Source organism: Littorina saxatilis, linkage group LG9 (genome assembly GCF_037325665.1).
Source record: "Littorina saxatilis isolate snail1 linkage group LG9, US_GU_Lsax_2.0, whole genome shotgun sequence".
Classification (NCBI taxonomy): domain Eukaryota; kingdom Metazoa; phylum Mollusca; class Gastropoda; order Littorinimorpha; family Littorinidae; genus Littorina; species Littorina saxatilis.
In genome coordinates, this window is record NC_090253.1 from 24,698,047 (window position 1) to 24,723,371 (window position 25,325).

General features: G+C 42.8%; 1 protein-coding gene across 1 annotated transcript; it reads right to left on the bottom strand.

Annotated features, from left to right (window-relative positions):
- Nucleotides 1–20,393: 20,393 nt before the first annotated feature.
- Nucleotides 20,394–25,318, bottom strand: LOC138977148 (dynein axonemal heavy chain 10-like; the record flags this gene model as incomplete). Its single annotated transcript, XM_070350057.1, has 5 exons — nucleotides 25,198–25,318; nucleotides 23,021–23,196; nucleotides 22,065–22,232; nucleotides 20,960–21,127; nucleotides 20,394–20,516 (listed from the first exon to the last, which is right to left on the bottom strand). Coding segments are annotated over exons 1-5 (756 nt in total), but the record flags the coding sequence as incomplete, so codon positions are not given.
- Nucleotides 25,319–25,325: the final 7 nt, after the last annotated feature.

Consider the following 25,325-nt stretch of genomic DNA (forward strand, 5'->3'; position numbering starts at 1 on the left):
CCCCTCCCTTTTTTCGCTTTCATCTTTGATGAAGCAACATTTTTATCCAATGGCACTGGATTGTGAGTTCTGAATTTTAACTTACAACGCCAAAGTTCAACATTACCCGAGTTAAGGGCAGACCAGGCAGGCAAAATTTGTGATTTTTGGTCTCATACAACTTTTTAGGGTTGTTGCATTTTTCACACCTTTGAACATCCTGGAATTCATACATTGTCAATCATCTGCTTTTATCATTTTTGACATGTGAATTTAGGCTGCACTGTGCAACTGGTTTATTGAGGTACTGGTTGGAATTTGTTACTGGTTCCCTCAGAATGTAATTTTTAGACAAAATGCTGCAATTAAAATGTTGCAACTTTTTAATGGCTCCATGGATTTGTTTCATTTTTGTATTATGTTGTACCAAGGACAGTCAAGGTATTAGTTACGTGGTAAGTGCCTTAGTTCAAAGTCCAGTTTGAAGCCAGCCACCATCGATCCGATTATTTTTCGTCTCCTTTTGCATTACACTTGGTTTATAACAACTAACTTGTGTGATAGTCCTTTTCTATACAGACCACGAATCCCACGAATCGCCAAGAGTTGATACATTTTAGAATTCGTAGTTGAATCGTATTCAGATCGTAAAGTTCTTAAACTGATTCGTAAATATTCGTAGTCAGTTCTTGCAATTCTTGAGCAATCGGGAATTCGTGGCAAAAGTTTTGGGCTGATCAAAATGTTGGCCACGAATCCCCGAATGAGTTCGGAATACCTACGAATCAATTACGATTCAGTTACGATGCCTAAGAATGTACTACGAATTTGTTTCGAATTAACTAAGATTCTTCGGAATCGGGAGTTCGTGGCCAGAATTTGTTAATCGTGGGATTCGTGGTCTGTGTGGAATAGGGCCAAAAGGTAATGTTCAAAACATTGTCAAGAGCAACCAGCTATCATGTGCTATTTGTCTTCCATTTCCCTCACAAAGTGTCAAGGTTTATTATTACCCTCGTTTACCACACGTATACACTCTTTCTCTATCTTGGGCGCACATAACTCTTGCTCACTCCGTTTTTCGCCAAGTGTGGTATTGATTTGAGCTAAGTTTTGAGAGCAACATATTTATGGGCGTATTACGGGGGAAAAGGTAAGTACACTACATGTCTCGCTCACGATCGACATTTTCCCTTCAAAGCCACGGTGATAAGTTGTGCGGAACAGGTGTTCGGGACATGGTATTTATTGCCCTGGTAACATTTTGCAACTTTTCAATCAATCAATATGAGGCTTATATCGCGCGTATTCCGTGGGTACAGTTCTAAGCGCAGGGATTTTTTTTTATTTTTTATTTTTTTATTTTATGCAATTTATATCGCGCACATATTCAAGGCGCAGGGATTTATTGATGCCGTGTGAGATGGAATTTTTTTTACACAATACATCACGCATTCACATCGGCCAGCAGATCGCAGCCATTTCGGCGCATATCCTACTTTTCACGGCCTATTATTCCAAGTCACACGGGTATTTTGGTGGACATTTTTGTCTATGCCTATACAATTTTGCCAGGAAAGACCCTTTTGTCCATCGTGGGATCTTTAACGTGCAACACCCCAATGTAGTGTACACGAAGGGACCTCGGTTTTTCGTCTCATCCGAAAGACTAGCACTTGAACCCACCACCTAGGTTAGGAAAGGGGAGAGAAAATTGCTAACGCCCTGACCCAGGGTCGAACTCGCAACCTCTCGTTTCCGAGCGCAAGTGCGTTACCACTCGGCCACCCAGTCCTTTAAAAAGGGGCGTTTTGTGTTTCTCCACTCTCTTTTTCACCCCAAAGAATCGATGCTAGAAATAATAAAATAGTAATTAAAGGCAAAAACTTGACGTTAAAAACTTTAGCGTTAGAAAGAGAATGAGAGAGAGAGAGATATCGAGAGAGTGAGATGGATGGTTTGGGGAGGCAGGGAGGGAGAGAGAGTGCGTGTGTGTATGTGTGTGCTTGTGTTTATATGTGTGTTTGCGTGTGTTTACGTGTGTGTGTGTGTGTGTGTGAGTGTATGTGTGTGTTTGTGTGTGTGTGTGTGCGTGTGTGTGCCTGCATGTTTGTTAGTGTGTGTGTGTGTGCGTGTGTGTGTGTGTGTTTGCCTGCACACATAGGTGGATTTTCGCCTATTTGTGGACATTGTGTATTATTTTTGTACTTCCGTCAAAATGCGGTTATATGAGGACCTGTTTTGACTTTTATGATTTGAAGAAATAGAAAGTTGAAAATAAATGGAATGTTTAGGGAATTCGATACAAAGGTGTCAAAAAAACTTTTACTTGGATATTTCGCTAAATATAGCGTCAAGAACCATTCGCCGGAAAAAGCAGCAATATGCGGACAAGTCACTATTTCAACGCAATTTGTGGACCACAAAACTACAGAGCTAGCTCTGTATGTTAGGGGTCCACAAATTGCTGCATATGTTGTGTAAGAGTTAATCCTGGACCTACATCTGCTAAACTACAGAGCTGGAAAGAGAAACTGAGCGGTCGGTTGAGGATATACCGTTGACACAGGAGCAGTTGAAAAGGCAATAAAAGCATAAACGAGTGCTGTCTTTCCAGGACTTCGTTTTATGAAGTTGTTGCTCTACATACATTTAGCTTTAGGGGTCTGAATTATGTAAATCACCCACATCAGTGTTTACAAGCTACTCGGGAACGAGAGAATACAATAAGGCTTTGAGAAGGAGTGTGTGTTTTAGAGAGACACAGGATTAAAAACAAACAGAAATACTAATGGGGGAAAGAGAGAGAGAGAGAGAGAGAGAGAGAGAGAGAGAGAGAGAGAGAGAGAGAGAGACACACACACACACACACACACACACAGAGAGAGAGAGAGAGAGAGAGAGAGAGAGAGAGAGAGAGAGAGAGAGAGAGAGAGAGAGAGAGAGAGAGAGAGAGAGAGAATTCTTGATGAAGCTGTGTATCGTCTGCGAACATTTCGTGACTGACTGCATGGTGGTTGATGATGGTAGATAGCTGTGTTCAATCAATCAATCAATCAATCAATCAATCAATCAATAAGAAGCTTATATCGCGCGTATCCCGTGGGTACAGTTCTAAGCGCTTGTCGAAGAGCTGTCAACACAGGACTAACAGAAAAAAAATAACATCTACAGACGGACATAAACCCTATCACACACTAGCAGACCCTAATAAACTTACAACAAACAATGTACACATCAATAGCTAGGTACAATCAAAACAATGTTAAGCACACACAAAACACCTCTCACAGAGCACAACACAAGGATGTCATTTGGGGCACAACACATCGCGTCGAACATGAAAGTCACAGCCAACTACGGGAAGAACTGAGTCTTCACGCGTTCAAGAGAGGGGCTCTGGCGAAGCTCCAGCGGCAGGGAGTTCCAGACGGAGGGGTCCGAGGAGGGGAATGCACGCTGACCAGCAGATGCGAGTTTCGAGCGAGGGATGTGAAGGCGGAGTGGGTCAGCAGCAGAACGAAGGGGACGGTCGGAGGGCTGGGTGTACAGGTCCAAGGAGGATTGAAGGTACTCAGGAGCCGAGTCGTTGAGACACTTGTAGACCAGAGTGGACAGTTTGTAGGGGATTCGGGTGTTGACAGGGAGCCAGTGCAAGGAACGAAGTAGGGGGGTGATGTGATCTCGCTTCCTCTTCTTCAACACCAGCCTGGCAGCAGCGTTCTGGACTCATTGTAGGCCATGAATGGATGAGGCGGGGAGGCCAGCCAGAAGGGAGTTGCAGTAGTCCAGTCGACTGAAGATGAGGGAGACGACCAGCTTCACACAGGCATCAGGAGGTAGCGACGGATGGAGGCGATGCGTCGTAGGTGGAAAAAGCAGGTCTTGATGATGAAGGAGATGTGTGTCTGCATGGAGAGAGTGGAGTCGAGAAAGACGCCAAGGCTCTTGACAGCAGGGGAGAATGGAACAGTCGCGTCATCCAGCTGGAGATCGGTCACAGTGAGGGAAGCAATCTTCCGTCGTGTTCCAACGCCTCCGTCTTCTCACTGTTCAGCTTCAACTTGTTCTCAGTCATCCAGTTCTTGATGTCAATGAAACAACTGGAGATGGATCCAAGGAGATGGTCAACGTCCTCCGGCTTGGCGCTGTTCTGGAGCTGTGTACAAGACAAACAGTACTGGACCTAAGACTGAGCCCTGTGGTACTCCATAGAACAGAAGTGTTGTGCTAGAACGATGGTCTGCCACAAGAACAAACTGACTTCTGTCTGACAGATAGGAACGGAACCAGGACAGAGCTGTGCCATTGATGCCGAAAGATTGTTCCAGACAATAGAGTAGAAGGTTGTGGTCAATCGTATTAAATGCAGCGGATAGATCTAACAGAAGAAGAGCGGAGACTTTGTTGTGATCAAGAGCAGTGAGTAGGTCATTTACAATGCGCAACAAAGCAGTTTCAGTTGAGTGGTTCCGACGATAGGCGGACAGGTGTACGTTCAAAAGGCGGTTTGCTTCAAGGTGTGTATTGAGCTGATTTAGGACAACCTTTTTCCATGATTTTGGACCAGAATGGCAAGTTTGAAACGGGTCTTTAATTTTTGAGGGACGGCTTCTTCAAAAGAGGTTTTACAACAGCTGTTTAACAAGCTAGTGGAACTGAACCCGAGGAAAGTGACTCATTTATCAGATTGGTAATGATAGGGAGAAGGACGTCTTGGTTGTAATACATCAGGGCCCGTATGCATGAACTAGAAGTAAGAAACACTGGAAGTAGAGGCCTCTTTCTGAAGTGGGAACTCCCGAAGTTAACTTCCTAACTGTTCACTATGCATGAACTGACTTCAACGCCGAAGTAGTGACATCGAGAGTATTAAGGTCAAGATCGCGGAAATTGAGGGAATCCCTAGTAATACGCATGCGCACGTTTCTGTAAACATGGCAGTCAACAGAAAAGGCAAGGCACGTGTGCCCAAAATGAAAGTAGCTACGGAGGGACGTTCTGCATCATTTACTGACAGTGAAATTGCTGTGCTGTTGACAGAAGTTTTTAACGAAAGAAATATTATTCTGAGCAAATGTCAGAGCAGCCTTACTATAAAACATAAAGACACTGTCTGGGCATATATAGCAGACCAAGTGCGCGTGAAATGGCGCGACCTAAAAAAACACGTACACGTGCAGGACTTATCGGAGACGGCGACAGGGGGTGGGCCACCATCTCTCTCTCTCTCTCTCTCTCTCTCTCTCTCTCTCTCTCTCTCTCTCTCTCTCTCTCTCTCTCTCTCTCTCAGTCTCTCTCTCTCAGTCTCTCTCTCTCTTTCATTCTCTCTCTCCCTCTCTCTCTTACTTACACCGTGGTACACACACACACACACTCACCGTACACACACACACACACACACACACACACTCACACACCCACAAACACACACACACACACACACAAACACACACCCACACACACCATCAGTGACACACGCATACACAGGCGCGTACATTTGAAAGTCAAGACATGATTTGATTTTTTTTTTCAAAGCATAGGAGACATAGGAAGGTTTCTTTGGCAAATAACAAATAACACAGAGGCAAAAACCGGTCGTTGCAGCCTGAATGCAACTGCAGGGGCCTAAAAGGAAAAAGATGAATAAAAAAAAAATATAATAGAAAAAAAAGTTGTTTAAGGCGGCATTTGAACCCAGAACGACAGAACGAAAGTCCGACACCCTAACCACTGCACTATGTTACCCGTGTATTAAATGGTATGATGAAAACATGTGTTATGAGTAATTCAGTTGTGATAGTTTGAAAGCTCGCCACCTTTGCTGCATGACTTGAGCACATTTATTTCGGTCAGTAACTGATGGAACTGTCGGTTTTGAGCCATTCTGTTTCAAGCATTTCACTTAAATTAAACAAGAATGTCACAGTTCGTGTCTATGGTGCAAGGTAGGCGACCGTCTCATTGTAGCCAAGTTACGACAGTTGCTCGATTGACGCATTTCACGTCTTCGATATTCTGTCTGAGCTCATTTCCCAATGAGCTGCCTTAAAAACAGGAATGTCCTGCAATTGTAGTATGCGTTGGAGGTTTCTTTTGGATGGGTAAGGACCCTTAAGAAGCGATATCGTCGTATAATGATGTCAAGTGAGAGACCCTGCAAATTAACATTGAAAGTGGGAACTTCGGAAGCAAAGTTGCCAGCTACTCGGTATGCAAGAGCTAAATTGAAAGCCGAAGTAGTGGCTTCGAGAGTTCTGAGGTCAAGGTCGAGGAAATTGGGGGAATCCCAATTAGTGCGCATGCGTTTGTAAACGGTAGGCTTGGTGACCAGAGGAAACAAATCTCATCGCGAGTTCGTAAATGGGTTAACGTTGATCGCGCTGTAACTTTTACTATAGTTTTTGCTTCTGACTGGTTGAACGAACGGGTCGGTTCAAAGCTGTGATGATTGTCTTGAAATTGAATTACTGTCTATAATAATCATTTTGTTGACCAGAATGTTGGGGAGAATAAAACATTTTTTGTTTATGTGGTAGCGAAGTCGGTTATGTTAAACCTCTTCTTTTTTTATGATTGTGTATCGGTAAGACTGCTTTGGACAAAATAGGTTGGTTAGAGCGAACGTTTGGGTTACTGGTAAATTTGAAAAGGCAGAAATCAATCAGTGTTTGGGGAATCAAGATATAAGGTGTAGTAAAAAGAAGATAAGTTCAGTGACTTTTATATTAATTGGGAAAATGTGTGTCCGAATTTTTACAAAAGATAAATTGTTGTACTTGGGTATTTGTAAATTATGTTTGTCCTCGTTAATTGTGAACAGGATGTATGTTTATATAAAGTTGAAAGTCAAGATTGGATTTGTTTAGCCTACGCGCGTGTGTGCATGTGTGAGACATAGACATAGACATAGAACACTGTATCATCTCAATTACGAGAAACTCGGGTGTGGTGAATCATAAAAAAGATTATAAAACGTAAGAACATAAATAAAATATCGAGGCACAAATACTCAGCTCATAATAGTGTGTGGTCGGGGGGATGGGGGTGCACACACACACACACACACACACACACACGCCCCTCCCCCCTACACACACATGTGCGCGCGTACACACAAACAAACGAATGAATAAACAGACGCACAACTAAACACGCACGCACGCACGCACACACAGATTGTTGTTGAATTAAAAAGTAATTTAATGGAATTATAACCTGAAATGTAAAAGAAAAAAAGGTGTAACAGTTGATTGAAAATGAAATAAAACACCAGTTAATACACACACAAAAAAGGAGACATGATGACGGAAGGAACAATAAGAAAGTGAATGAGCCAAGTAAACATTCATAAGAGAGAGAGAGAGAGAGAGAGAGAGAGAGAGAGAGAGAGAGAGAGAGAGAGAGAGAGAGAGAGAGAGAGAGAGAGAGAGAGAGAGAGAGAGAGAGAGAGAAAGAAATGAAGAAATAGCATGGAAAAAGTGTGTGTGTGAGTGTATAGGCCGGATGCATAATGACTAGATGTATCGCGAAGAAGTACGAGAACAAAATAAAAGGGTACCCTTGTACTCAGTGTTTACGCGCCCCAGACTTTTCCATTTCTGACAGTCACGGGCCCCAGTCTTCCCTTGTTACGTGCCCCAGGCATTGAAACTTTTCTCTAACCTCCATTTCATGTATTTTTTTAGCTAGTTTTACGTGACAGTAGTTGGAGGTTTTTGCATTTCAGTCAATTAAGTTGTTACAGTTAAACACATAAATTTCAGATGCACACTACGGTCACTCTGATCATGAGCTCTTTGACGATGTTATTAACCACGCTGTTAATGCCAATAGTGACAACGAACTTACAATACGGGTTTCTTACACTAAATTCACAGACTGGGAAAAGATCGTACATACAGAAAGATTTTAAAGTGTTCCCATCAATTCTTCAAAAGCATGTTAAAACTTTGATTGCGAAAGAAACCACACACAAAATTTGAAATCGTGTATGATGCTGCAAACAAAATAAAATGTCCAGCAATTTCAACAACAACACCAACAAAAAACACAAGAGAAAAAAAAAGAAAAAAAAGAAATAAGGTGTAGTAAAAAAAGTTAAGTTCAGTGACTTTCATATTAATTGGGAAAATGTGTGTCCGAAATTTTACAAAAGAAAAATTGTTGTACTTGGGTATTTGTAAATTATGTTTGTCCTCGTTAATTGTGAACAGGATGTATGTTAATATAAAGTTGAAAGTCAAGATTGGATTTGTTTAGCCTACGCGCGTGTGTGCATGTGTGTTAGACATAGACATAGACATAGACCACTGTATTATCTCAATTATGAGAAACTCGGGTGTGGTGAATCATAATAAACAACATAAAACGTAAGAACATAAATAAAATATCGAGGCACAAATAGGGGAAGGGCCCCTAATATGGACCACTTTTTTGTTTATTGCTGATAACTAGCTTGCTTTCTGGCGAAGAAGTTTCATTTTGTGGTTGGTAGTCCTTCTCTCTTAGTTTAACAGTTAGGCCTAATTAGAGTTAAATAGCTTTGATAGACCTTCAGCAAAAATTAAATACCGAAAAAATCACAAATGGTCCACATTAGGAGCCTGGGCGCCCAATATGGACCAGTGAAGCGTCCTTCACGAATCACTGTAAAAAGCCCCCTATACTTCAAAATAACATGATACAACTTAGTGTGCAAGTCAGACTAATTCAAATATGCTTTAGATTGAGCTGTTTTGGGTTGATGAGAGCATTATTTGAAGCACACCAGGAAACTGAAGAAACTTATCAAAAACAGAGTGAAAATAAGTAAAATTATCAACTTCCACAAAAAAAGACTATTTGTTATATTTTTTTGAAATCTCTAGGGCTAGTTATAGGTTATTTTCAGCAAGCTTCTTAATGAATTAATTAAAATTGCCTTTAGTTTTTATTTTCTTCGATTTGTTGAAGGTGGTCCATATTAGGGGACTCACACATACTTTGAGGTTTTGCTATTATTTCTTGTTTGCAGTAGAAACTCGGGGTACACACTGTTAAAATGTAACAAATACTGTCTTTGCTGTCATTTATAGCCATTTTTGTGTTATGAAAGCTTTGGCTGTGGACAGAAACAAGTTCATTTTAGGCGGCAAATTTAGAGTGAACGCTGCCAGAAGTGAAAAAAACAACACGAAAAAGCCTAACGGTTTTGAGATTTGTGTTTCTGCAACTGTTTTGACATGTGCAACTTATCCAGAGAGGGTGAATAAAGCGAATGGAATTGTTTTGAGCGCTCTAGCGCCGTTAGTTTGTCAGAACAGGAGGTGGTCCATATTAGGAGCCGGTCCATATTAGGAACCTTTCCCCTACTCAGCTCATAATAGAGTGTGGTAGGGGGGGATGGGGTGCACACACACACACACACACACACACACACACACACACACACACACACACACACACACACACACACACACACACACAGAGGTTTCAACAACAACACCAACAAAAAACACAAGAGAAAAAAAAAGAAAAAAAAGAAATAAGGTGTAGTAAAAAAAGTTAAGTTCAGTGACTTTCATATTAATTGGGAAAATGTGTGTCCGAAATTTTACAAAAGATAAATTGTTGTACTTGGGCATTTGTAAATTATGTTTGTCCTCGTTAATTGTGAACAGGATGTATGTTTATATAAAGTTGAAAGTCAAGATTGGATTTGTTTAGCCTACGCGCGTGTGTGCATGTGTGTTAGACATAGACATAGACCACTGTATTATCTCAATTAAGAGAAACTCGGGTGTGGTGAATCATAATAAACAACATAAAACGTAAGAACATAAATAAAATATCGAGGCACAAATAGGGGAAGGGCCCCCGCGGGTTAGGGGGAAGAATTTACCCGATGCTCCCCAGCATGTCGTAAGAGACGACTAACGGATTCTGTTTCTCCTTTTACCCTTGTTAATTCTTGTATAGAATATAGTCAATTTTTGTAAAGATTTTAATCAAGCAGTATGTAAGAAATGTTAAGTCCTTTGTACTGCAAACTTGCATTCTCCCAGTAAGGTAATATATTGTACTACGTTGCAAGCCCCTGGAGCAAATTTTTGATTAGTGCTTTTGTGAACAAGAAACAATTGACAAGTGGCTCTATCCCATCTCCCCCCTTTCCCCGTCGCGATATAACCTTCGTGGTTGAAAACGACGTTAAATACAAAATAAAGAATAAACACACACACACACACACATGTGCGCGCGTGCACGCAAACAAACGAATGAATAAACAGACGCACAACTACACACACACGCACGCACGCACGCACGCACGCACGCACGCGCACACACACACACACACACACACACACACACATACACTCTCTCTCTCACACACACACACACACACATACACTCTTTCACACACACACACACACACACGCACACACACACACGCACACTCTCACACGCACACTCAGTCTCACACAAACACACACTCACACTCACACATGCACATGCACAGCGACGCCCATTTACATAGAAACACCCCCTCGTATAAACGGGGATGAAAGAGTGGTGGCCAGTGACCCAAAACGAACAAAAGTCAAAGCTGGCTGGTTTGTATTCAGGGAAATTTGCACGAAATGCACGCACGAGATACGACTTTTCCTTCTATTTTCTCTTTTGGGGACTTTCATTTGCGTTAGTTCGGATTGATATGAAAAACCGAAGAAAAGCCCTGCCATTTTGCACTGAGAAACTTTGGAAGTAGCGTTTGTACTACTGGGTCTTGCTGTAGTACAATTACCCTCACTTACTTCCTAGTTTGCTTCCAAAGTAAGCTCTTTTTTCGTCCCATGCATGCGAAAGTGAGGATGTACTTCCGATGTCGCTCAAAACTTTGGAAGTAGTCGCAAACTTCCCCCATAAGCATACGGGTCCAGTTTAGTAGGCATGGGGTTAAGTTCACATGTTTTGGGTTCGGGGGCAGAAACCAGCTTGCGGACAGACTCCACTGACACTGGACTGAAACTCGAAAAATACGGACCAGAATATTGTGCCGCATGCTGTGCTGACTGACTTTGATCAACAGAAATGTTGAAGCTGTTGCGAATGTTTACAACCTTCTCACGAAAGAAAACCGAAAAAGTATCAGCAAGTTTGTCTGCTTCACTTTCGCTGTGAACGTGGGTTCTTTATCGCGCGCATGCGTGCACATGGGGGTGTTTGAACACCGAGTAGAGTCTGCACAGAGTTTACTATGAGTAAACAAATCCCTCGCCGAACGTGGGAATCGAACCCACGCCGATAGCAACAACTGGTTTTAAAGCCAGCGCCTCTACCGACTGAGCCTAAATATAGGCGTCGCAGCAAGCATGCACACTATATATTCACATGTATGACAATTTTTACCCCGCCATTCAGGCAGCCATACGCCGCTTTCGGGGAAGGCATGCTGGGTAATTTTGTGTTTCTCTAAGGGGGAAGTGTCATCTAGCGCAGGGTGCTTTTTTTGTTACCTTTGTTAAGCTACCATTTATCAGTCAAAATGTTTGAAAATGGGGCAAGACATCAATCGTAGAGTATAGTTTACTGCTATATGGGTATATTGTTGTTAAAAAAAATTGAAGTAATTGTGAAGAATATTTTTAAAAATACATGAATGAGCTCCTTTTTACACTCTAATCATGTTATTTTTATAAATACAGCTTTACAATTGCGCATGCTGTTTGGTCTTGTAATTATCTTACCCCGTATTACACACTTTATGAGGAGGTAAAAATAAGACAGCAACTACAAACTATGCACTAATCAAACAGCCATTAAGTGTCCTCCGCAAATCTGCTTTTGTTTTTGACGGGCTTTATCTGGTTCATATTTTACAGCAGTTTGAAAACGACGTAAAATCACTTGCAACAGTAGGCACAAAATGCAGAGATGCTCATCAAATGTGTAAAAATCTGTGTATGGTCTGAAAATGGATATTAGAATTGATCTGAAATCTGTGTGAAACAGGGCTCGTAGTACACACCTATATTGCAGCAATATGAGGACATCTTGCAAATAATAATAATAATAATAATAATAACGGGAATTTATAAAGCGCCTTATCAGAAGTTCAAAGCGCGTGACAACAATACATGTATACAAAATTCATACAATCACTTTCAGATTCAAACAACACATCATGCACATCTCACATCCCCAGACTCTATACTAAGGAACTATCCGTAATGTTGTTGGAACAAGTGAGTTTTCAAATTGGACTTTAATCCATTGGGGGGGGGGGGGGGGGGGGGGGGTCTTTTGCGGACGTCCGTCACTATATTGCGGCAATTTGCGGACCAAAGGCCGCCTATTTGGGGACGTCCACAAATACTCGTATTTTTCGGCCGATGTCCGCAAATTGCTGCGATATAGCGACGGACGACGGTCCGCCTATTGGGGTAAATCCACAAACATGTGTGTGTGTGTGTGCGTGTGCGTGTGCGTGTGTGTGTGTGTGTGTGTGTGTGAATGTGTGTGTGTGTATGTGTGTGTAAGTGTGTGTGTGTGTGTTAGCCTGCATGTGTGTGTGTGTGTGTGTGTGTTTCCTGCATGTGTGTGTTTGTGTGTGTGTGTGTGTGTGTGTGTGTGCTTGCCTGCATGTGTGTGTGTGTGTGTAAGTGTGTGTGTGTTTGCCTGCATGTGTGTGTGTGTGTAACAGACGAAATCAATAACTTTCACTGAATAGCAGCACCATTTTTTGGGATTTTTTTCTTATGTTTATTGAAAACTATTGCATTTTACAACAACTTTTTGTGTTTTTCGATGTCTAATAAAAACATATACGAATAAATGCATCCAAATAGAAAACATTTCTGTCACCTTCTAAAGAATAATCATCGCATCAAATAAATAAAAATAATAAATAAATAAATAAAAATCAATTGAATAAAAACAACCCTCCCCGGCCTACCCCTTTTCTAAATACCAATTAACGAATACAACCCGTCACGCTTGCGTAGAATGTTACTGTCCATTAAAAAAAAAATAATAATAAAATAAAATCATGAAACAGCCTAGTACATGTATTTACAATGCAGGAGCAGTAGTACTACAAACATACGCGCGAGGTAAAATCGAGAAAAAAACTCTTCCAGAGTTGCCTTGTCTCCAACAGACAGCCCGAAACCAAAAACCCTACTGAATTATTCCCTTACTGAGCAAAAAAAATAAAAAGGTCTTCAAATGGTAAAGAGTCAAAGTAAATACACGCCAGCCCATTTTCAGTCACTGATCATACAGTCTGTTCCGTAACACAGGCAGACAGGTGTGCAGTCCACGTCAACACTAACAGGTGTGCAGTCCAAGTCAAAACTAACAGGTGCACACTCCACGTCAAAACGTACAGGTGTGCAGTTCACGTCAAAACTAACAGGTGTGAAGTCGATGTAAAAAATAACAGGTGTGCAGTCCACGTCAAAACCTACATGTGTGCACCCCACGTCAAATCTAACAAGTGTGCAGTTCACGTCAAAACTAACAGGTGTGCTATTCACGTCAAAACTAACAGGTGTGCAGTCTACGTCAAATCTCACAGGTGTGCAGATCACGTCAAAACTAACAGGTGTACGGTCCGCGTCAAAACTAACAGGTTTACGGTCCGCGTCAAAACTAACAGTCAACTCGTCCTATTTTCGAGAACAACTGCAGCATCCAAACTGCACACAACGAATACGTGTCGAGAACGACAGAGAACAACTGCAGCATCCAAACTGCACACAACGAATAGGTGTCGAAAACGAAAGATAATAACTGCAGCATCCAAACTGCACACAACGAATAGGTGTCGAGAACGAAAGATAATAACTGCAGCATCCAAACTGCACACAACGAATAGGTGTCGAGAACGAAAGATAATAACGGCAGCATCCAATCTGCTCACAACGAATACGTGTCGAGAACGAAAGATAATAACTGCAGCATCCAAACTGCTCACAACGAATAGGTGTCGAGAACGAAAGATAATAACTGCAGCATCCAATCTGCTCACAACGAATACGTGTCGAGAACGAAAGATAATAACTGCAGCATCCAATCTGCTCACAACGAATACGTGGCGAGAACGAAAGATAATAACTGCAGCATCCAAACTGCTCACAACGAATAGGTGTCGAGAACGAAAGATAATAACGGCAGCATCCAATCTGCACACAACGAATACGTGTCGAGAACGAAAGATAATAACGGCAGCATCCAATCTGCTCACAACGAATACGTGTCGAGAACGAAAGAATTTAAGATACTAACTGCAGCATCCAAACTGCTCACAACGAATAGGTGTCGAGAACGAAAGATAATAACGGCAGCATCCAATCTGCACACAACGAATACGTGTCGAGAACGAAAGATAATAACGGCAGCATCCAATCTGCTCACAAAGAATAGGTGTCGAGAACGACAGAGAACTGCAGCATCCAACCTGAAGGGAGGGGGCAGTCAGCATTGAAAAAAACTGTTCACTCAGTGTTCAACAAATGTTTCAAACATATTTACAACAAGGTGTCCAACAAAGTGTTCCACAAGGATCAAGTCGGTGTTAAGGATAAAATAGCTAAGAGCCTCAGTAGGCAATGTGTTCCAGTATGAAGAAAAATCAACATGGTGTTCCACAATATTTTCAACAAGATGTTCACTCAGCGTCCAAAAAGGTGTTCAACCAATGTTCAACAAAGTGTTCAACAGGGTGTTCAACAAAGTGTTTAACAAAGTGTTCAATCTGTGCCCAACAAAGTGTTCAACAAGGTGATCATTCGGTGTTAAGGATGAGACAGACGCCCTGCAACACCCAGTGGCTGATGTGTTCAGAAGTGGACAGGTCGGCTTCAAACACCAGCCCCACGCCCATAGCGTTCCGTCGCTGTGACGTAGTGTACACTGGTGTGCGAAAAGTGTTCTGAAATCACATATAACACACGGAGGGAAGTTAGGTGTTTTGGGTTGGAGTGTGTGTGTGTGTGTGTGTGTGTGTGTGTGTGTGAGTGTGTGTGTGTATGTGGAGGTATTGCACCTCGCTCATAGCGGATTGAAAGTATGTCAAATACACGGCTGAGTAGCCGTGGGTAAGTATACTTCGATACTTCGAAAGTGTACCTTGGCCGGGCTGTCTGCGGAGCATCCGCCTACCGGCTTGCACATCTCGTCTCTACAATGCACTTTGAAAGTGGACTCTGGTCCAGCTGACAGCCTCCGACACTCGCAGCCAATCAAAAACTGCAGAGCGTCTGCAGAGCAACTGACACGCCCCCTTGACGACAATCCCCCCCCCTCACCCCCCATCCCCTTTCCACCGTCCGTCCTACAAAATAAAAGCAAAACAAAGTTACTCTTTGTCAGATCATAGATTATTAGACAGGATCGCAAACTCCGCGCGTGCGCTAGCGGCAAGTTGCCGAAATAATTGTGCCGCCCAGTTCGTTTTGTTTACAGGCAAATCAAGAAAAACAAAAACAAGAGTGAGACATGTTTAGCATGAACATATACGTATACTTTTTAAAAGGGATACATGTATACCGTTACATTTCTTCTGCTGGGGCAAAACATTTTAATATGCAATGTTTTGTAATGGTTTCCCAGTGAAAAAACGACGCAAAAGGGAGTTAACTACCGTAACTGAAAACGCAGCAAGTATCGCGGGAGTCTTTATTCGCGCACGAGGCTTCTTTGACATTGCACCTTGCGACAGTCCAGCTCTAAAACTCAAACTCAGGTAAGTTAAAATAACTGCTAGATATTTGATTAAGTGATGTAAATATTATTGACAGCTGTCGTCTTTTGGTTGCAGCAAAAGAGACTGATCTTTTGGCGTGAAAAGTTTAATGAGTAAATCAGTAATAAGTTATCAGTATAATAGGGGGTAAAAATCAATTAGGGTCTGCCAAACCCGGCAAATGTAGTAGGCAGCCCAGAGATCCCTAAGTACCTCTCCCCAAGATGGTACTTTTTGGCAAGATTTACAGTTTCAAGCTGTCAGGACAACTTCTTTGAAAATGTGATTTTATAGAGTTTTTTGGGGGGAAACTGAAAGGTAGCCTCGTCAGGGGACAACTATTCAAACCCATATCCTCATCATCTTGTTTCTCGATTGAGAATAATCATTTATAGATGACTATTATTCATTTCCCTTGTTGGGGTGTACTTGCATGTACTGGTGGTTGATTACCCAAATGTCCTCTCAGTGATTGAGGATTATATGAGGCTCAGTGATTATAAATGTCACTGTTCCTTTAACGGGTTTATTCCGTATTTTTATGTGTATTAATGGTATATGGGGAGTGGTGTAGTTGTTTGTTCAACCCATCTCATTATTTTGTTTCTCCACAAACAGATAATCATTCATGTATGATTTGTAGTGTACCTCATAAGATCTGAGTGTTATGATCACAGTAGCTTTGATAGTAGAGGCTGAGCGTTTCCAATGAAGGTAAACGTATTGTAGAGATCGGTACAAAGAGTGTACTCTTTGATCGATAGTCAAGGCTGTTTTGCCTGTCGGTGATGAGAAGATCGTATATATATTGCCCTTGGTTTGGGCTGTTGCTCTCCTAATGTGAGGCAGATTAAGTTGAAATACCTCTCAGTGATTGAGGATTTCGTTGTATGTGTACCTCACAAATTATGAGGGTTATGATCACAGTAGCTGTGATAGTAGGGGCTGAGCGTTCCCAATGAAGGTGAACGTATTGTAGAGATCGGTAATCTAGGCTGTTTTGCCTGTTGGTAATGAGAAGATCGTATATACTGCCCTTGGTTGGGCTGTTGCTCTCTTAATGTGAGGCAGATTGAGTTGAAGCACCTCTCAGTAATTGAGGGTTTCGTTGTATGTGTACCTCACAAATTATGAGGGTATTGATCACAGTAGCTGTGATAGTGGGGGCTGAGCGTTCCCCAGCATCCATCGTTATATATAGCTTCAGAGCGGCTACAGGGGCCTATCATCACAAAGCAACCCGAAGACTGAGCTACACAGCCTGCTCAGAGTACGTTCTCCGAGTACAAAGTACCCTTCTCACACGGCTGTCCAGCCTGTATTCAAACATACTTTGTAACCGCTATGAGCGAAGTGCAATGGGTGGTATGTGTGTGTGTATGTGTGTGAGGTTTGTGTGTGTGTGTGTGTGTGTGTGTGTGTGGCTAAGAGAGAAAAGGAGAGAAAGAGAGAGGGGAAGAGAGAGAGAGAGGGGAAGAGAGAAGGGGGGGGAGAGAGAGAGAGAGAGAGAGAGAGAGAGAGAGAGAGAGAGAGAGAGAGAGAGAGAGAGAGAGAGAGAGAGAGAGAGAGAGAGAGAGAGAGAGAGAGAGAGAGAGAGAGAGAGCGTCGTGAAGCCAGCTTTGCGAAGCAGATTCCGCGGAGTAAACTTGGCCCAGTTAATTTGAGGCTTGATTTCCTACCTGCAGTTTGAGGCGATGAGATTCAATGGGGATGATCTTGAGGACGGGCAACTCCTGGATGAGCTGCTTGGGTCTCTGGCGGATGAGGCAGCTGTTCTCCACGTCCCACCCAGCCCCTTCCAGGTACAGGCCGCAAACAAACGTCCCTGCACACAATACACGTGTTCATGAAGATGTTCAAAACCATTAACGTCCCTACACACAATGCACGTGTTCATGAAGATGTTCAAAACCATTAACGTCCCTGCACACAATGCACGTGTTCATGACGATATTCAAAGCCATTAACGTCCCTACACACAATGCACGTGTTCATGACGATATTCAAAGCCATTAACGTCCCTACACACAATGCACGTGTTCATGACGATATTCAAAGCCATTAACGTCCCTACACACAATGCACGTGTTCATGACGATATTCAAAGCCATTAACGTCCCTACACACAATGCACGTGTTCATGACGATATTCAAAACCATTAACGTCCCTACACACAATGCACGTGTTCATGACGATATTCAAAGCCATTAATGTCCCTGCAGACAATGCAAGCGTTCATGAAGATTTCAAAACCATTAACGTCCCTACACACAATGCAAGCGTTCATGAAGATGTTCAAAACCATTAACGTCCCTACACACAATGCACGTGTTCATGAAGATGTTCAAAACCATTAACGTCCCTACACACAATGCACGTGTTCATGACGATATTCACAGCCATTAACGTCCCTACACACAATACACGTCTTCATGAAGATGTTCAAAACCATTCACACAATGCACGTGTTCATGAAGATGTTCAAAACCATTAACGTCCCTACACACAATGCACGTCTTCATGAAGATGTTCAAAACCATTAACGTCCCTGCACACAATGCACGTGTTCATGACGATATTCAAAGCCATTAACGTCCCTGCAGACAATGCAAGCGTTCATGAAGATGTTCAAAACCATTAACGTCCCTACACACAATGCACGTGTTCATGACGATATTCAAAGCCATTAAACGTCCCTACACACAATGCAAGCGTTCATGAAGATGTTCAAAACCATTAACGTCCCTACACACAATGCAAGCGTTCATGAAGATGTTCAAAACCATTAACGTCCCTACACACAATGCACGTGTTCATGAAGATGTTCAAAACCATTAACGTCCCTACACACCATGCACGTGTTCATGAAGATGTTCAAAACCATTAACGTCCCTACTCACCATGCACGTGTTCATGAAGATGTTCAAAACCATTAACGTCCCTACACACAATGCACGTGTTCATGAAGATGTTCAAAACCATTAACGTCCCTACACACAATGCAAGCGTTCATGAAAATGTTCAAAGCCATTAACGTCCCTGCAGACAATGCACGTGTTCATGACGATATTCACAGCCATTAACGTCCCTACACACAATGCACGTGTTCATGACGATATTCAAAACCATTAACGTCCCTACACACAATGCACGTGTTCATGAAGATGCTCAAAACCATTAACGTCCCTACACACAATGCACGTGTTCATGACGATATTCAAAACCATTAACGTCCCTACACACAATGCACGTGTTCATGACGATATTCAAAACCATTAACGTCCCTACACACAATGCACGTGTTCATGAAGATGCTCAAAACCATTAACGTCCCTACACACAATGCACGTGTTCATGAAGATGCTCAAAACCATTAACGTCCCTACACACAATGCACGTGTTCATGACGATGCTCAAAACCATTAACGTCCCTACACACAATGCACGTGTTCATGAAGATGCTCAAAACCATTAACGTCCCTACACACAATGCACGTGTTCATGAAGATGCTCAAAACCATTATCTGTCCTACTCACAATGCACGTGTTCATGACGATGCTCAAAACCATTAACGTCCCTACACACCATGCACGTGTTCATGAAGATGCTCAAAACCATTATCTGTCCCACTCACAATGCACGTGTTCATGACGATGTTCAAAACCATTAACGTCCCTAAACACAATGCACGTGTTCATGAAGATGTTCAAAACCATTAACGTCCCTACACACAATGCACGTGTTCATGACGATGCTCAAAACCATTAACGTCCCTACACACCATGCACGTGTTCATGAAGATGTTCAAAACCATTAACGTCCCTGCACACAATGCACGTGTTCATGAAGATGTTCAAAGCCATTAACGTCCCTACACACAATACACGTGTTCATGACGATGCTCAAAACCATTATCTGTCCTACTCAGGTAAGACCGTGAACAAAGTCTCTAAAGGCTGTCCTTAAAAGAGCCCGAAGTTGACTTGGCAAAGTCTTTTTACCGAAAATTCAGTGTCAAAACTTTGGGTAGCGAGCTTTTGAAGCTGACTTCGCCCAGTTAATATCAGGCTGAAAGCAGATCCTCAACCAACAGATATTTGAGGCGACAAGGCACTTTCAAGGTTACGGAACCCTTCCCATTTCCTCAATATTTAAAGAAAGCGAATAAAAGTGATTGCTTGTAAATAGTGTGCAAGAGTGCTGCTGTAGATGGGGAATCCTTTGAAATACTGACTGTAAAATGCGTTTCAACCAGAATGTCGGCATGCACGTGTTTACTGAAACATGTCTTTGCTGTTCCATTCATCTACAAGGGAAGCAACACTCCGCACTGCGTGTGACTTAGAGAAGGCAAATATGCACATTCATCACTCCTTAATCGTAAATACATCATTTTACAACATTACTCGTGTTTTTCGTGATTCACCCATCTAACGTGCTGTTTACTTCGAAGATGTTCAACCGATTTTGAAACGACTTTTGTCAGCGATAAGTAGGTGATAAGTTGCCAAGACAAACGTTGTCAATTAATGTGAACGGTCAACTCGTTTTTTCAACTACTATAAAATGACCTCGACTCCACCAAAACCCTATCCTCACACACACAAGGTGACGTCATTTTTACCTTGTGACGCCACTTCCGTGACGTCTTCGGGGTCAGCCCACTGGGTGACGGAGGTATAGAGCGTGGACTTGTCCAGCGGCCAGCCATTCATCCTGCACGTGGCCTGCACGAGGGCCGTCAGGTAGGACTCGGGGATGTGCAGACCCGACAACCACATCACTGACGGTTCAACGTCGGTCACCTGTAAGACAGTTAGAACGATGGTGGTTGTGGTGTAGGTGATTATGCTGATGCTGATACTGATGATTATGCTGCTGATGATGTTGATGATGACGACGACGACGACGATGATGAAGTTGAAGTTGATGACGACGAGGATGGTGGTTGTGGTGCAGGTGACGACGACGACGACGATAATGATGATGATGATGATGATGATGATGACCATGGTGATGGTGATGGTGATGATGATTGTGATGATGACGCTGGTGGCTGTGATGATGACGATGCTGATGGCTGTGATGAAGACGACGACGATAACGATGATGATGATTCAAATCCATAGCTAAACAAGTGACAGCAAAATGTGCACTTCGCACCATCGTTTTTTTAGTCAGCTCTCCAACACCAACATACTCATGCAGGTAATACAATAAACTGAGAAAAAGAAGAAAAGAACCTCACCCATCCATCGTAGAGCTTGAACCGTCTCTCAAAGTGGATCATCCAGTTGCCGAGCGACTTGAGCGTCTCGGGGGCCAGACGGCGCCAGATGTAGGGAATGACGCCATTAAAAAGACTCTTGGCTACGTCATCCAGCTCACTGCTCATCCCCACCTCTCCTGCCAACGCCTGCAAATGTCACGTTAAGGTTGAGGACTAATTCAGTTACAAAGAAGCCGACATGGGTAAAGACACATGAAAATATCTAAAATAGATTTTTTTTATGTTTAAATTAAAAGCATTTTGTTTAAATCCTAAAGCCTGATATTAAAATAATGGGCAAAGTCTACGTCAGGAAGTTCGTTGCACGAAGCTTTGGCACTGCATTTTTACTTCGCAAAGTCTTCGCGAAATCAATTTCGGGCTCAATTAAGGAAGTCCTGGAGCGTTTGTAATGTCATGTATATTTGGTTTAAAGGAACTTCTTTAAGTGATTTACGCCGTATGTGAATAGTTTCTAAAGTTTAGGTAGGAAACTAAACAGATAATAAGATTGACAATGAATGTATCTCGTATGCCCCCCCCCCCCCCCCACCTGTCCACTCTTGGCATGCACGCAAAACAGCCATCACCTGACAACACCATTTGCATTTCGTTCTCTTAGCCCTTTTCCCTCAGGGCCTAATATCGCCCATTTGAGCTTCCATTTTCAGGGACAGCAATAAGCCTAAAGCCTCAAATTAACTGGGCGAAATCGACTACGCGAACTTTACTTCTCGAAGCTGGCCGCACGAAGCGTTAGTACTGAGTCTTCAGTAAAACATAACTTCGTGAGGTCTTTGTGAAGTCTTTGTGAAATCCTCTTTGGCCACAATCACAATCAAGGACCGCCTTAAGTAATCGTAGAACGTAGAAATGTACTGTTGGCGTGTTGTATTCAACGACCAACGCTCAACTGGCAAGGCAAGGTAAGGCAAGGCAAAGAATGCATTTAAAAAACCTCAAGGGGGTACATGAAACAAGAAATACAAGAAAAAGAAAGAAATGCAAACTGTTTCAACATGTACATAAGCTCATTCCGATGAGAGAAAAAAAGAAAAAGAGAAAATTTGAAGTAAACACTGACCCGTTTGAGCGTGGCGAGCGAGCTGCCCATCCTGACGATGAGCTTGTTGAAGCGCTCCAGCTCCTGCAGCAACACCACTGTGGTGGGGGAGATGTCCACGCCCAGCTTCTTGCGGATCTTGTCCATCTCGAACACTGCCGGCAGCTTGTTCAGGATGTCTGTGGCAATCTGAACAAGGACAAAATACATTAAAAAAAACCAAGAAAGGTATGTTGTTGGATCGTTTAATTATTGACAAAACAAAACGTTACGTTTTGTTAATAATGAAACGTTCCAACAACATACCTTTCTTATTTATTGATTCTGAATTTAGGAACGTTGGCAGTCTATTTGTTTTTGGATTTAAGGACAAAATAAATTATAATTGTATCGATTGACCATTATATTTCCCTTCTTTGAGCCATGTGACGTCAGAAGCCGACTAAAACTCTTATTTCGGCGGCAAGCCGAGACTGCAAAAGAGTGCATGTTTGTGTGGATTAAATCGAACAAAATAAAAGGAATTCTGACTGATCGATACATAAATGTGATTTGTATTTTTGACCAAAAATGACTTTTTGACGCAGATCTCGACGGTCATGGTTCACACCGGGAACAATGGCTGTCTTGATCTGTTGAACATATTAAATATTATACTTTGGTCAAATATGCAAATAACGTTTATTGTATGTTTCAGACACTCAACAATTAGTGACGTAATTTCAAATGTAACAGAAAAGAATACAATCCCAAGTTCAAACTAGGCGTTCATCGAAACGACAACATTGATAGTTGTCTTTTTCTTAATTTTTGTCTGGTGCCTTTTTTTTTATGGACAATTAAGGAGGAATATTTACCTTTTCTATGAACTTATCCCTGCTGATGCCTCCGCTTGTCTCCCTGGTCTAATTTGTTTCTTTGCCTTATTTGTTTGTCTGGTGTGGTTATTTTTTAGACAATTACGGAGGAATATTTACCTTGTCTATGAACTCATCCCTGCTGATGCCTCCGCCCGTCTCCCCGGTTTGTGGCTGCAGTTCCACAAGGTTGCTCCACATGTCTCTTGCGGCGTACGTATAGTACCCGATCTCAGCGTTAGGGTGCAGGCCAAAAACCTCGGGTGTGTTCGCCAGAGGCAGCGTTTCTATGTAATCTGTGCATATCGATGTGTACTAGGGATGAAGTTATTTGAAAATTGGAGTGGGAGGTTGGTTGGGTGGCAGGGTGGTGGGGACGGGGGGGGGGGGGGGGGGGGAGGGAAGGCAGACGGTAAAACAAACACAATCTCGCAAACGTCCAGATGCATATATCTATATATATATACGACTTGTGTCTGTGTGTGTGTCTGTGTGTGTGTCTGTGTGTGAGTTCGCGATGCACGGCCAAAGTTCTCGATGGATCTGCTTCAAATTTGGTGGGCATATTCAGGTAGACCCGGGACAGGACACAACCTGGTCGATATTTCAACACGTGCTCTCAGCGCGCAGCGCTGAACCGATTTTGTGCGCGCTGAACAGATTTTGGTTCCACCTCAGCTACCCGGGCCCCCATACCGACACACCAAAGCCAAAGTTCTCGGTGGATCTTTTTCAAATTTGGACACCGTATTCAGCTACACCCCGGACACAATATCATCGATGAGATATTTCAACACGTGCTCTCAGCGCGCAGCTCTGAACCGATTTTGGTTTTTGTGTTCATTTCACCATTATAAGTAACTCTTCCTTATCTTCTCATCTTCTCCAGGTTTTCAGCGTTTACCTCCCTTCCTTCGTATGGTGCACTATAGTATGAGTGGGGCATCTTCGGATATTCCCGGCGTTCTGTTACTATTTTTAGAAGGTCACCGCAGTGTCCAGAACGTAAATTGGACCCGTAAATTATCCTCACTGTAAAAGTGCAAAGGTCGAATCAATTTATAGCCACGCGAAAAATACACTGTCATCTTTCTCTCTATAGATACGGCTTCTCTGTGTTTGTGTGTGTGTGTGTGTGTGTGTGTGTGTGTGTGTCTCTCTATGTGAGCAACACCTGGGGATTGTTCAGTTCTGTTTGTGATGTGGTCTGGCGGCTTTTGTGTATTTGTATGTACTGGCCTTCCTTTGAGAAGCCACAACAGTTCAAAAGGGCTTACAGATAAGCTCTAAATTGCTTAATCCTGTTTGAGTGGAGTTCGCCTCCAAAGGTGATTAACACGGTTACATTCGTCGACGAGGATGGGACTCGATATGGTCAGGAATGGCATTATGGCCACTGAATCATTTTCGTGCTGTTCCCATTCCACGAATCTGGGAGGGACCTAAGCTTGGCGGGTCCATTGTTCGGACCCGGCGAAGCCGGCGTACGGCTCTAAGTACTTCTTCCCGGCGAAGCCGGCTACCCGGCGAAGCGGGTATTCATTCTAGTATATATATATATATATATATAGACTAGATGATTACCCGCTTCGCCGGGTACCGGCTTCGCCGGGAAGAAGTAGAGCCGAATACCATTACCAGGCTGCACCTGGGACCCGGCTTTGCACGAAGGAAAGGAGATAAACGCGCAAAACACTTGGAGACCTTTTAAAAATAGTAACGTGCAGTGACCTTCTAAAAATAGTAACGTAGTAACGGGAATTTGGATTGACGCCACACGGAGGAAGGGAGATAATCGCGGCTGAAAACACTGGAGAAGATAAGGAAGAGTTACTGGTAGTGGATCCCAACCGATGAGGTTGTGTCCGGGGTGTAGCTGAATACGGTGTCCAAATTTGAAAAAGATCCACCGAGAACTTTGGCCGTGCATCGCGAACAGACAGACAGACACTAGTCGTATATATATATAGATATATATCTGTGTGTGTGTGTGTGTGTGTGTGTGTGTGTGTGTGTGTGTGTGTGTATGTGTGTGTGTATGTGTGTGCGTGTGTGTGTGCGTGTGCGTGCGTGTTTGTGTATGTGCCTGTGCGTTTCTGTGTTATGTGCATATCTCCTTCTGTCAGTCTCTATCACACACACACACACACACACACACACACACACACACACACACACACACACACACAGAACCCACACACACACACACAAACACACAAACTCACATACACAGAAATCACCTTTACATGTTAAATTAACACTTAAAATTATATATTTTCTTGCTATTTGTTACCCACCCATGTACAGTTCCTTGGGGTGGTTGGGGTTGATGTTGGCGAGGTCGGGGATGAAGTAGTCGACGTGGTCGTCGTGGTAGAAGTGGAAGGGCTGGAAGGTGTCGAAGATGAAGTCACCCATGTACTCG